Here is a 13,896-nt window from a genome sequence, read left to right on the forward strand (position 1 = left end):
CCCACAGGTTTCTAGGTTAAGGTTACCAGATATCCCTGTTTTCCAGGGACAGTCCCCAGATTTACAAATCAGTCCCCTGACAGGGAGGGGGGGGAAAAACCTGCCTTTCCTTTTTTATGTGATTAAACAAGAATCCCCTCCCCTAATGAGTCAGAAATTAAGGACTTAAGCTGTGGATTTAAGACTGTGTGGAGATAAACTTTTGAACCAAAGCAATGTTTCAAGACGAAGCTGGAAAGCTAAGAGTTTTGGAATAACGCAGTTAAAAATGCCGTCGCCATTTTGGGAGGCATTGATGGAGCTCTTGGGTCTGGGAGGAGAAAGAGAGAAATCAACTTCTCGGTGGGACTTAAGAGTGGCAATGCCTAATTTATGATGGAAAGAGCGATGTTATCTACGAAGGAGATATATGGAAACCATCTGGACTTAGTTTGGAGGAACGGGAAATCCACACAGGATCATTATACTTGCTTACCGGCTTAAGGAGACTAACAGAAGAGATCGTAAAGGAAAAAGAGAAATTATATGAACAAGATATGATGCGGAAACACCAAGATAAGACTGGATAGAATTATGAACTTTGTCTGGACTGATTGGGACTGATTTGGACATTAACGCAGTAATAAGAAGATGATCTGAATCCCCCTTTGGATCTTGAAGTATGGGTTCCCCCAACAAAATTTTAAAATTTGGCTTTGTAATTTTGAATTTATGTGATGTGATTTAATTTGATGTGATTGGCCAGTTAATAAAAATTATTAAAAAAAAAAAAACAAATCAGTCCCCTGACAAAATCCATCTGTTTAGTAGGAAGTAGAAAATTGTCCCCAGATTCATTGAAGAAGAAGAGGAGTTTGGATTTGATATCCCGCTTTAGCACTACCCTAAGGAGTCTCCAAGCGGCTAACATTCTCCTTTCCCTTCCTCCCCCACAACAAACACTCTGTGAGGTAAGTGGGGCTGAGAGACTTCAGAGAAGTGTGACTAGCCCAAGGTCACCCAGCAACTGCATGTGGAGGAGCGGAGACGCGAACCCGGTTCACCAGATTACGAGTCTACCGCTCTTTGATCAAATGTATGCCCATTAGCTCCCGCTTGTCCCACTTGTCCAGACATCCTTCATCAGATACAGCTGCTGTCCCACACTTTTTTGGGGGGAGGGGGAAGGTTAAATTCAGAGATACATGGTACTTAGAGAATCCTAAGAGAAATTTTCTCTGCCTCTAAAACCACTTTTTGAACTGTTCTGTCTCCAGATTTTCTGATGAGGGCTTGGGGCTCAGGAAGCAGAAAAATGACATGACAACATCTTGGGATCAAAATGGCCACAACTTTATTGATTTCAGATGTAAGTAGGTTTTGGCTTAGGCACTGGGTATGCATCCTGAATCAACCAGCCTGTTTGCTGGCTGATTACCACATCAAGGTCAATCCCAGATGCACATCAAATGGAACGATCCCTCCAGGATGCCTTTGGGGGAGTTCTGTGGCCCGTTAGCCCCCATCTGGGTATTCAGAAAGAAACCTTCCCCTGGACCCCTTAATCCTGAAAGGGAGGGTAGGACTTGCTCCCACCACCCTAGTTTAGACTAAGGATCCAACCCAGAGCCTTTTTCCTCCAGCAAGGTGTGACAGTTGCTATGAGGGAAGTAAAATGCCCTTTTGTTGAACCCAAGTGAAATGTTCTGGAAGGCCTTCAAGAGCCATCTTTGTAGTCAAGATAACCCCCCAGATAATTGGGAGTTGTTGCAAGGATGAACGCATATATGTTTCCTTGCTTTGATATGTGCTAATTGGCTTGCTTTGATGCTGCTCTTATCTGTGGAACTTGGGATGCTGGGCTTTAGGCTCAGAGAAGGGAGAAGCTTTGGATGGCTGCCACCTATGGCCTCACTGGCCATATTCTGACATATTCTGCTTTGTGCATGATGGCTATATCAACATTTGCTTGGGGGCGGACAAGCCATGGTGACCTCTTATTGTTGCAGCGTTCGTCCTGTGCCTGCAATGGCAGCGAAGCCCAGCAGGCTCGTTTACTGTAAGCTTACGCTTTCTTATAGTAAAACACTAGGACTGATCACTCTGGTAATTTTAACTTCCTTCTTTGCTATACCTGCACCAAACCACTCCCATGAGCCAACCACCCGCCCAGCCCAATTGGTCTATGAGCAAATTCCTCCCAGGCCCCAAATACAACTCTTGATTAGTTTCATAGCAAGGTCATGCACAGGCACTGCCCACTTAACTTCAGGTAGTGCCAAAACATGAAGAGGGCAGGTGAGATGTCTGATGGCAAACTGTGCTGCTGCTTCCGAGTGCAGTCAGCTTGAATGGATTGTCAGCACACCTGAGTGAAGCCAGTCTTCCCCAGGTCTTCTCACCAGCTTTGCCTTCCAGGTTTGCCAGGGCTGGCATGTTAAAATTTTAATTTCCTGCCAAGTCCCCCATGACCGGCAGTCTCTGCACCATGAATGCTTTTATACACATCTAATCTGCCCTCAGGGACACAGGTGGTGCTGTGGTCTAAACCACAGAGCCTAGGGCTTGCCGATCAGAAGGTTGGCGGTTCGAATCCCCGTGATGGGGTGAGCTCCCGTTGTTCAGTCCCAGCTGCTGCCCACCTAGCAGTTTGAAAGCACATCAAGTGAAAGTAGATAAATAGGTACCGCTCCGGTGGGAAGGTAAACGGCATTTCCATGCACTGCTCTGGTTCGCCAGAAGCGGCTTGGTCATGCTGGCCATATGACCCGGACAAACGGCGGCTCCCTCAGCCTATAGAACGAGATGAGTACCGCAACCCCAGAGTCATCCGCGACTGGACATCATGGTCAGGGGTACCTTTACCGTTACCTTTAATCTGCCCTCCTCTCACTCACCTTTTCTATGAAAGACAAAGCAACAAACTTCTAATGCAGTCCCACCTTGTGTCCGTTTTGGTCCTCCTTCCTGCCCAGGCAGGGAGGTCATGTCCCCCTTTCAATACACAAATAGATTAAGGGGTTCCACCTATTTGGGAAGCAGGGGAAGATCTTCCGCAGCAGTAGTTAACTGCAACGGCCCATCTCCTCACTTCAAAAATGTGTTACGCTCTCTTCCTGGACCGATGTGGCTGTGTAAGAGCTACCTGTCAGTCAGAGCCCACGTGTGTGCCAAGAGCCCTTAAAAGATGGATGGCCGCCAACCAACAGCCCTTGTTCCCTGACATCCGTCAGACCATCAGTGCTGCTACATTACGCATGAAGAAACCTGTTAAGTAAGTGACTGCAACAGGATAGACATGAAGCGCGATGTTCTTTTGTGGACCTTTCCCCTCCCTGTCTGCTTAAACATTCTTCCAAACAAAACAATTTAAAAATGGCAGGTGGGTTTTTGCGTGCCTTTGTGCCAACCTCAAAGTGGTATTTCTCTTTCATGCGCCTGGACTAGGCGTAGCGGTGGCACCTTCCAGTTGTTGTTGGGACTACAATTCCAAGCTCTGTTGGTTAGAGTGTGGTGCTAATAAAGTTGCAGGTTTGATTCCCGTATGGGACAGCTTAATATTCCTGCTTTGCAGGGGGTTGGACTAGATGATCCTCAGGGTCCCTGAGATATGGCCTGGAAGAGCCCCAAAGGCCACATAAGAGAGGCTTGGGGGTCCTGTTAGGCCCCAGCATCTGAAATTCCCCACTCCTGAAAGAGAGCACCAGCCTGAACCAGATCAAAGTTAAAAGCCTGCATCAGTGTCAGTGAAGCACAGCGAAGACCCTTGAAAACAGATAAATCAATATAGCCCTTAAATATCCTTTATTAGAAAATAAGCAGTGGAAAATGACTTAGAAGTAGCACAATGGCCAGACATGCTATACACAGTACAATAACATCAGTTCTCTTATTTTCCACAAGGTATCACCTGCCTTTTGTTTATTTTTAAAGGAAATAAAGATTCATGGGTTCACCACATATGATTCTGTGTGCGTATGTAGGTGGGAAATCATACTAGAATGGGAATGGGAAATTTCTTTAGGCGACAAAAACACAGTCAATTTCTTGTCTGTCAACCGGTCCCAAAGCCAGGAAAAAAGGGAAGAAAAAGTAAAGCCAACCACTTGAAACGTCAAGAGCACACGTTGCGAAATATAAGACTTTGGGCACAGCCCAGACGACCGTATCATTCGTCCTTATTCATTCGTCAGTTTGATCTTCTCTGGGAAGATGATATTCACCGAAAGGTTCTCACCTTCATTGGCCTTGAGGAAGCAATCCCTCTCCTTGCGTACCAGGTGACTGTACCTGGCATTTGCTAACCACATTTCAAATCTGGAGAAGAAGATAATCCCGGTTGTCCCCAGCACAACGAGACATGTCAGCAGGCCAAGGGCCAGGAAGCAGATCACCTGACTCTTACTGAGAAGATGCTGCCTGTTTTCGATCGTCTCTTTTATGGTCAAGACGTCTGACTCTTGGGGGTGAACAGGTTTATTGTGAGCTTTCGGGTGCGGGTGGTGATTCGGCCTGTGTTTAGCCTCTGCACCGACGCTTGTGTTTCTGCTGGAAGAAGCACAGGTGACCCCGGCAAAGGGTGGTTTGCAAATGCATTCAAAGCTCCCTCCAGGGCGTTGGCGACACGTCCCACCATTTTTGCACGGGCCACTCGTGCAGATTGTGATGGGACTGCTGCACAACACACCTCCGTAACCAGAGGGGCAGATGCAGCGGAAGCCCCTCCCGATATCGGTGCACGTCCCTCCATTTTCACAAGGGTTCGACTCGCAGTCGTCCGTATCTATTTCGCAAAAAATTCCAGTGAAGCCAGGAAGGCACAGGCAGGAGGCGTGAGGAGCAAATCCGTTGTTGTCCACGCAGGTCCCTCCATTCTGGCAGGGAGAACTGGAGTTCCAAACAACAAAGGCAGAAGGGGAAGTCCATGAAAAAACCAGAAATGGTATTTTCCCTTCTGTAGAATGAAATAGCTCCGCCCCCATTTATATACCTGTTACCTGAAGGAGCGTCTCCACCCCCATCATTCAGCTTGGACACTGAGGTCCAGCTCTGAGGGCCTTCTGGAGGTTCCCTGATTACAAGGAGTGAAATTACAGGGAACCAGGCAGAGGGCCTTCTTGGTAGTGGCACCCGCCCTGTGGAACACCCTCCCATCAGATGTTGAGGAGATAAACAACTACTTGACGTTTAGAAGGCATCTGAATGCAACCCTGTACAGGGAAGCTTTTAATGTTTGATGTTGTTGTTTCCTGTATTTTTGTTGGAAGCCACCCAGAGTGGCAGGGGCAACCCAGTCAGATGGGCAGGGTGTAAGAAATCATTATTATTATATCTCCAAAGCCAGGAATGAGCTGAGTTGGGGAGACATGTCCTAAGAGAGACGGACAGTGGGGAGGGAAGGTAGCTTTGCTCTCCTTCACTCACATGCTCCTCTTGTTGCAGGAATTAGATGCTACCTGCTTGATGGGTGAATGGTAGAGGCATGTGAACGAACAAACCTGGCTGACACGATGATGCCCTATGCCTGGACTCCTCAACATGGTGCATGTGGGCAACAACACACACTCCTGATCCTTCTTGATCGGAGTATTTTGGCACTTTTTTATTTTGGTGGAGACTGTTGTTGTGGTCTGCTCTGCTTGTTTTGCATTGTGTTTGCCTGCTTGCAAGGTGGTGGTCTGGGCATTGCCAGTTTCTCTTCTGAGAAATGGGCACTTTGTGGTGCCCATGACCGTTTCCAAGTGTGCCCTGAAAGGTTGGGGACCCCTCCCCTGTATGCAGGGCAGGGTTTAGGTTTGATGAGGCCCTAAGCTGCTGAAGGTAATGGGGCCCTTATTATGTCCAGCTGTCTTTTGTCAACAACAAATTGTCACTGTTTTTTGTGTTGAATATATGCTACATGGTAATTTATGGACCTAATAGGTATCTAAAGCCATTTGCACATGCAGAATGTAGGCACCCTATACAGTATATAGAAATGAGCAAAGCAGTGATATTTTAGGGAGCAGGCTAGCAGGTGGGGCCCTTTACTTACACCATAGGAGCCTACACAACACAAAACACTGTTGCTGTATGTAGGTTTTATTTTATTTGTTTTTTATCTTATATTTTTGAAATGTACATCCAGGGGGTTTTTTTCTTTAATTTTTTTGGGGGGCCCCAAGAGAGTGGGGCCCTAAGCTATAGCTTGTTTAGCTTATACGTAAATCCGACACTGCCTGTATGCAAATGCATGTAGGTGTCAGTCTAATAAAAGACAGCAGTAAGACATTCACAAGTTTTTGTCCATAGTTACCCGTTCACTATACAAGGGCCCTTTTTCACGTGGCAGTTTTCCCCGATATATCCTTGAGCACACAAACAAATATATCCTCCATCGCCAGTTTCAATACAAGTGGTTGAGTTATTTGTACAAGGTTTTGAAGAGCAGGGATGAACATCTATATTAATGATACAAAAAAAAAATCAATGTTATTTTCGTATGATTACTGCAATACTATGCCCATTTACCTAGGAGTGAATCCCACTCAATGGGACTTATACCCAAGCAGACAGGTATACAATTGCACTGTATGTTTATGAACATATGAATCTTGGGGTGCATGCACACAAATCCATTTGTAGCACAAAACAAGCAGTTTTCCCTCAATCTGGAATTCTTCTTGCTCATCCTCAACATGCCATTTTCAATCTCAATTCACTCTGGATCCTGCCATCCAACAGAGAAGGTGTGGTCACTCAAGATACATGTGAAAACCTTCCCCTTAATTATGTTATTCCCAACTTAATTATGTTATTCACAGGCACATGTGTCAGGTGAATGAAGAAAGACGTGACGAAGTCAGTGGGCAGATGTGGATGTACCCCCATTACTGAGACCACTTACATCTGTTTGCATCTGTTTTGAAATAGACACACTGTGGGATTTTCAGCTTTTTGAGAAGCAATGAGGAATTAGAATAACCTCAAATCTCCTGCTTTAGTTCCCTCCCAGTGTCAGGAGGACATTAAGATTAAAACTATATACCAGTTTTCCCATTTGACATATAGTTTGGCCTTAAGTAGAACTTTGAGGGTTGCCATATTCTGAAGAGCAAAAAAGAGGATGCTATGACGACTTTCGTTTTAAATACCCCTACTATATGTAGGCTATAGGAGCTGCAATATATTGCTGAGGGGAGGAGAAGAGAATAGGAAAACAAATCTTCAGCTGCCAGTTATTTCTATGTCTCATCCAGAAATTATGGCCAGAGGCATTTTGGCAAATTGAAAAAATCCACCCGGACACAAATTTTACCCCTGAAAACGAGGACGTGTCCTGGACAAAGAGGACACATGGCAACCCTAAGGATCTGCTCATCTGAATAGCTGCAACTCCAAGGTGCCTTCATTGCAAAAAGGAGGGAGACACAATGCTATTAAAGTAACTGCCTATCTGTAACACCAGGTGGTGCTGTAACCGTATGGATAGATCCACCTGGATCTTGGGCAGAGGAAGCAAAAGAGGTTTGCAAACCTGTGTCACAGAGGCTGCCGATCCATCCTTCTTCGCACATGCATTGCCACGGCTTGGCACAGGTCCCGTGCAGGCAGCCAGGGAAAGGGATGCACTGGTCACAGAGAGGGCCCTGCCAACCAGGCTGACACCTAAAGAAAAGACAGTCAAACAAGCCTGGATAGCTCAGCTGGCTGGAGCATGGTGCTGATAATGGCCAAGGTTGCAGGTCTGAACCTCATATGGGACAGATGCATATTCCTGCATTGCAGGGGCTGGACTTCATCAGGCATAGGCAAACTCGGCCCTCCAGATGTTTTGGGACTACAACTCCCATCATCCCTAGCTAACAGGACCACTGCTCAGGGATGATGGGAGCTGTGGTCCCAAAACATCTGGAGGGCCAAATCAAGTCTATGCCTGGACTTGATGATCCTCGTGGTCCCTTCTAACTCTTAATTCTAAGATATCAAGCCGGGATAAGGCCTCCTTTGCAAATACAGTTAAGAGTTTGGAAAGTGTAACAGATGAGCTTCCAGAAATAAGATGGCTTGATTTGACCAGTCATGAACTATTCCTCTAATGGAATCCTATACACATAGTGCAGCTACATGCACACCTACATGTATTTACGGGACCGCCTCTCCTGGTATGCCCTGCAGAGGACCTTAAGGTCCATGAATAACCATAGTTTAGAGGTCCCAGGCCCTAAGGAAGTCAGATTATCCTCCACCAGGGCCTTCTCAGTGATGGCTCCGACCTGGTGGAATGCTCTGTCCCATGAGACCAAAGCCCTGCAAGATTTAACTTAGTTCCGCAGGGCCTGTAAGACAGAGCTATTCTGCCTGGCTTTCAATCTGAACTTAGCCTGATCTTTTATTCCCCTTCCTTCCCTCCCCCTCCCCTTTTTATGAAGATTACCCGCTCTGGAATCCCACAGCTAATTCTCCCCTGGTCTCCTCGCTGGCCCAAATAGGACTAATTTAGCCAGCTAGCCCTGCTAATCATCAAATGTTTATTGGATGGATTTCCCCCTAAATTGATTTTTGAATTCTGAATTTATTGTTATTCACGTTTTATACTGTATTTTATGCTGTTTTTTGTTGCATCAATTAAGTGTTTTAAATTTGTCGTTAGCCGCCCTGAGCCCGGTTTTCTGAACCGGGAAGGGCGGGGTATAAATAAAATTATATTATTATTATTATTATTATTATTATTATTATTACAAGAGGGGACAAGTATCAAAACACATATGCTTGGAGATAATGGGATTTCAAAAGCATTTGTGTCTCGCATCTGAGCATCACACATAAAAACCCAATTTAAAATAACATGCTTTTTCTTTTCTCTGCAAAGAAAGGTGTTTTTTTAGGACTGTTACTATCAATGGCTATTGGCGTCCATCCTTTATGGAGGCAATATGCCTCGGAACAACAGTTGCTGTGAATCCTAGGCTGCTCTCAGCTTCTGTTTGTGGGCTTCCCATTGTGGCATCTGTTGAACACTGTGAGAACCAGATGCAGATCCAGCAGAGTTCTTCAGGATATCCTGTGGTGCTTTTTAGAGAACTTTTTTCCGGGGGCAAACACTTTTAGTGCTTTGTATCTGGATTGTTTAATTGACTTTTTTTCTAATGCATTTCATATTTTGCATCGCATAATTGTAAAACACTTTATGGTGCCTCTGGATGTGTGGAGTGTTATGCAAAGATAATAAATTAACTAATTAAACCATTACTGTTGTTTTATTGTGCTGGGTAACCTTGTATCTCATAATTAACATTGGTCTGCTTTTTAAGTGTTGCACAGGCCGTAATAAATCTAAATCAGGTGTGGGTAAAATGATGGCATGGTTATTAATTAAAGCATTGGTTACTGAATTACATTTTGCACACAAATATGCAAAAGTTGAAAACAGAATAGAGTTCAAAAGCATGATTAACTGAAACAAGCGCTCTCTAGCTTGGGCATAAAAATCTTAATTTACCTGCATTCACTTGAAACTTCACAATATCCATTTACAGGATGACAACCAGGCTTACATTCGACACCTAAAATAGTAAGATTTACAACATAATATTGCAGAAGTGCTTCTAAAAAGAGCTCCTCATTCTGTTTTAGAGTGAAGACCCCACTTTGATGATAAGATAAACTTTATTCGCATTAGCCAACGGCCATAGCAACATAAAACAAGCAATATATACAAGTAAAATATATACAAATAAAAAAGATAGCAATGGGTAAAAAGGGCATTCAAATGGCCAAGATTATTGTGCAGATAGTGGCCCTTAATCTCATTGCACCCTCGATAAACCTAGCAACCTTTGCTGTTGTCTGATCATTTTGATCTAAGACCCCACTTTAAAATGACAATGTTACCCATGCAAATATATCATTAGCAGCACAGCTGTTGACGAAAACATACGCATAGCTTTAGAACCTATATCTGTTTTCTAAGTTTGAAACTATTTCCTTCTAAATCAGACTCAGACCCTGAGTGTGGATGCTTATATAGCCAAAACAGTATAATCCAATTACAGGAGGGAGATGTCAGCAGGCCTGGGAAAGACTCTCCTCCCTGGAAGAGAGGGGAGTGGTTGTGGGCGGGAGCCCGAGCACCGCCCCTAGCAGGGGGCGTTAGCCCCCTGCCTCCACCTCACCTGGCTGGCGCCCACGCCCCTCTGTAGGCATCCAACCAGGTGCCACAGAGGGGGTGTGTTCGGCAGCCTTTTGCTGCAGCGCCAGCCTCTCCACGGCCTCATTCTTTGCCGTCGTCTCGTATGCCTAAGCCAATACCTTTTCACTGCTGTAATCAATAAAGTTGTGGCCTTTTCTTGCCCATTAACCTTATATCACGTGTCCTTGTGTATTCATTTCACATTGCGGGGGTCGGGTCCTCAAACCACAAACCCCAAGGTTTGCAAGAACACAAGGCATCTTTAGGGGAGGGGGGCAGGGAGGAAAACACCTCAGCAGTGTAATGAGGTCTGAGCATGCTTAGTAGGGCGGGGGGGGGTGGGAAACTGGGGGTGGGATTTTGAGTGATTGGAATCCAGAGAAGTAGTACTTCATACTGTAACATTTTGTTGCAGCTACTACTTGTGACAAGCCTCAGAGCTGAAAACAAAACGCAATACAAACTTCTAAATAGTATTATAATTGCCACTGATACAATAATGTTTTTGTTCATTAAATTTCTATCCTGAACTTCCTCCCTCAAAAGGCCAGGGTGACAAATAAGAAAACAGCAAAAGCATAAAATTTGATGTATATTTTAAAAAAGAAAAACCGCAGCGTAGAATTTCCAATGCAAGTGATGCCAGTTTCAAGTTGTATAAAAAGAACCCATCTGTGACTACTAATCTATTCTCATTTCATATTCATGCCCTTGGATATATTATTCTCCTTGAAACTTTTCCTTCGAAAGAAATCCCATGGACTTCAAGGGAGCTTACTCCTAAAGAAGTGCATTTAGGAGCAAATGTTAATTACTAGCTACTCATGCAAAAGCAGCTCCTGGCTCCAAGATGTCTTGACATCCAAATATCCCAACAACATAAACACTAAATGTGTCCCACAATGATGCTTGATTGGGAAAAACTAATTTGGCTAAACCGCAAAGAAATGCAAAGGTTAATTGAAGCTCATTACATTAATAGTGTTGTGAAATGTATCACCTAAGTAAGACAAAATAAAATCAGGCTTTGCTGCCAGAACCTGTGCATATTTACTCGGAACTAAAATCTACAATCCTGTGCACACTTGCTCGGATCAAGCCTCGCTCAACACAGTGGAGCTTGCATCTGGGTAAATATACACTAGACTGCACTCAAAGGCCACAGTCACATTATATACACTTAAAGGTAAAGGTAAAGGTACCCCTGCCCGTACGGGCCAGTCTTGACAGACTCTGGGGTTGTGCGCCCATCTCACTTAAGAGGCCAGGGGCCAGCGCTGTCCGGAGACACTTCCGGGTCACGTGGCCAGCGTGACATCGCTGCTCTGGCGAGCCAGAGCCGCACACGGAAACGCCGTTTACCTTCCCGCTGGTAAGCGGTCCCTATTTATCTACTTGCACCCGGAGGTGCTTTCGAACTGCTAGGTTGGCAGGCGCTGGGACCGAGCAGCGGGAGCGCACCCCGCCGCAGGGATTCGAACCGCCAACCTTTCGATCGGCAAGTCCTAGGCGCTGAGGCTTTAACCCACAGCGCCACCTGCGTATATACACTTATTTGGCATTAAATCTTGTGGAACTCAGTGGAACTCAATCCTATGAGCTATGTGACAGTGGAAAAGATATTGCAGATCTTGACACTGCAATATATTTAAAGAATGTAATTGTAAAATCATACGTAGATCTGGACCATGAACCAAAGTTTCTTCTGAAAAATATATGATGCATTTAAGGACAAAGTTATATTTGAACTCATTCTTCTGCTTAGGAGAACAATGATCACATAGGCTGACCACAAACACAGTGGATTCGGAAGTTAACTGATACATGAAACATTTAATAGAACTGGGCATTGTACTACCCCATCTCTCCCCGCCCCTTCATCTTTTGCAAAAATGAACAAGCATACCAACATCAGAACATTGGCAGCACAATCCTATTCATGTCTACTCAGAAGACCTATTATATCACTGCAGTCCCTAGAAGCACTGAAAGTTCAGTTTTTAAGTTTCACCGGCAGAATTAAGCATGCAGTTACAACTGCTCCGCTTAAATAAATGGAACTGGAGTTTATCTCCGAACGGATCATGCCCTTAAAACAAATACAATGTGAAATTTCTGTGCAAAGTAGCTCACACTGAAACATGTTATTGCACAAGCTGGATCTTATCAGGTGATACTTTCTCAAACACACTTAACCACCAATGACCTTAAACCAGGAGCAAATTGCATCAGATGGAGAATGCAAATAACTTTCTGTAGTGGTGCAGTAATAAAACTGCTAGCACATTTGAAAAGCTAAGAAGGGTTTCTATGATTCTCTAAACTGAGGGACTGGGGGAGACGGGACAGGACACACAGAATCGACACTCTCCCCTTCCAATAGTTGGAAGATATTTACAACAGGAAAGCTTTACAGGGGCATTAAAAGCTTTGTTTAAAAATAATACTGAGGATTGGGAGAAAGTTTGCAGTCTTTACAGCTGCTACCTATATAGGGGAGACAACCTACCCCGCCCGCCCCCCGACATGGAAGAAAACGGCAGATGGAAAAGTGGGCGTTCATTTTCAAATGAGTTTGTAAGAAGTGTTTTACTAAATATCGAAAACGGGGTTATTAATAGAGATGGGTGCGAGAGAGATAGTACGCTGAACGGCGGCCAGTTTTTGGATCTACAAGCAATGGCATGGATATACAATTGGCTCTCTCGCTCCGCATCCCAATTGAGCGGAAGAGAGAACAAAACTATTGAGAGCCACACGACCTGCTCCAAGGGAGACAGAAGCACGAGCAAAGAACACAAAAACAAAGGACTCGCAAGGGACAGAGTGTGGACCCCACTTGATGCGCCCTGCCTTGGGCGCGCCACGCAAACGCGAGAGGGATTCGTTTACTCGCGAGTAAGCACGCACAGCATTGCGCCGGACGCCGAGGACCGTCGCCGTGAGCATGGTAAAACATCCCGTTCCCACCGGGATCTCCTTACCTTGGGCAAGAGGGATGCTAGCCAGCGGCCACAAGAAGTAACAGATGAATTTGGCAGCCTTGAACCCCATCTCCAACAAACGCGCCTGGGGAAGGGGGTCATGCCCCACGCCACAGGGGAGGAGACGAAGGCGACGCGCGCCTCGGCTGGCTCGGCTCACGACAGCTGTCCCATCCGCAAACAGATGCGCAGCGTCTCCCGCTAGAGACTCCCTTCTTTCTTTCTTTTTCCAGGAAGGGAAAAGAGGGAGGTCCACCCGCGCGTCTTCCGCAGCAGGAGGAGCGGGGAGGGCTCTTCTTGCGGAGAAGGGACCCTTCCCACCCCCTCCCAAGCTTGGGCGAGCCTCTTACGTTCTGGGGAAGGAGGCGGAGGGAATGGGCGCGTTCTCACGTGCACGCCACCACCTCGCGGGGAATCCAATATTACCTGCACGTGAGGAAAGGAGAGAAATGGGGGACACCGAGAGGAAGGGGGCGCAATGGCATTAGACAAGCCACCTAGGGACGGGGCGCCGGAGGTTGGTGGGGATGGGTTTAGGGTGGGGTGTTTTTTGGGGGGTGCATCCCCTAGTTTGACTCCGCACGACACGTACACGCGCCCCTCTCCTTTGTTCTCCGCCTGTTGCTTCCAAGCTGGCCAATCGACACACACCGCCGGGGTTGGGGGCAGAAAGGATAGCTTGGGTGGGAGCAGAGATGGCTCTGCTTCTTTGAGGCGCGCAGGAAAGGGGCGCGCTCGCTTAACCTGGCCGGGAGGTGGCGC

At 45.9% G+C, this 13,896-nt stretch overlaps 1 protein-coding gene across 1 annotated transcript; it reads right to left on the reverse strand.

Moving 5' to 3' along the window:
• Nucleotides 1-3,760: 3,760 nt before the first annotated feature.
• On the reverse strand, nucleotides 3,761-13,474 carry DLK1 (delta like non-canonical Notch ligand 1). The gene is made up of 5 exons (XM_079949333.1): nucleotides 13,135-13,474; nucleotides 9,461-9,524; nucleotides 7,496-7,626; nucleotides 6,275-6,419; nucleotides 3,761-4,866 (listed from the first exon to the last, which is right to left on the reverse strand). Exons 1-5 carry the CDS (start codon nucleotides 13,202-13,204, stop codon nucleotides 4,158-4,160), a joined length of 1,119 nt encoding a protein of 372 aa, XP_079805459.1. The 5' UTR covers nucleotides 13,205-13,474; the 3' UTR covers nucleotides 3,761-4,157.
• Between the last annotated feature and the right edge of the window lie 422 nt (nucleotides 13,475-13,896).

Source organism: Podarcis cretensis, assembly GCF_951804945.1.
Source record: "Podarcis cretensis genome assembly, chromosome: 1".
In the NCBI taxonomy this organism is placed as follows: domain Eukaryota; kingdom Metazoa; phylum Chordata; class Lepidosauria; order Squamata; family Lacertidae; genus Podarcis; species Podarcis cretensis.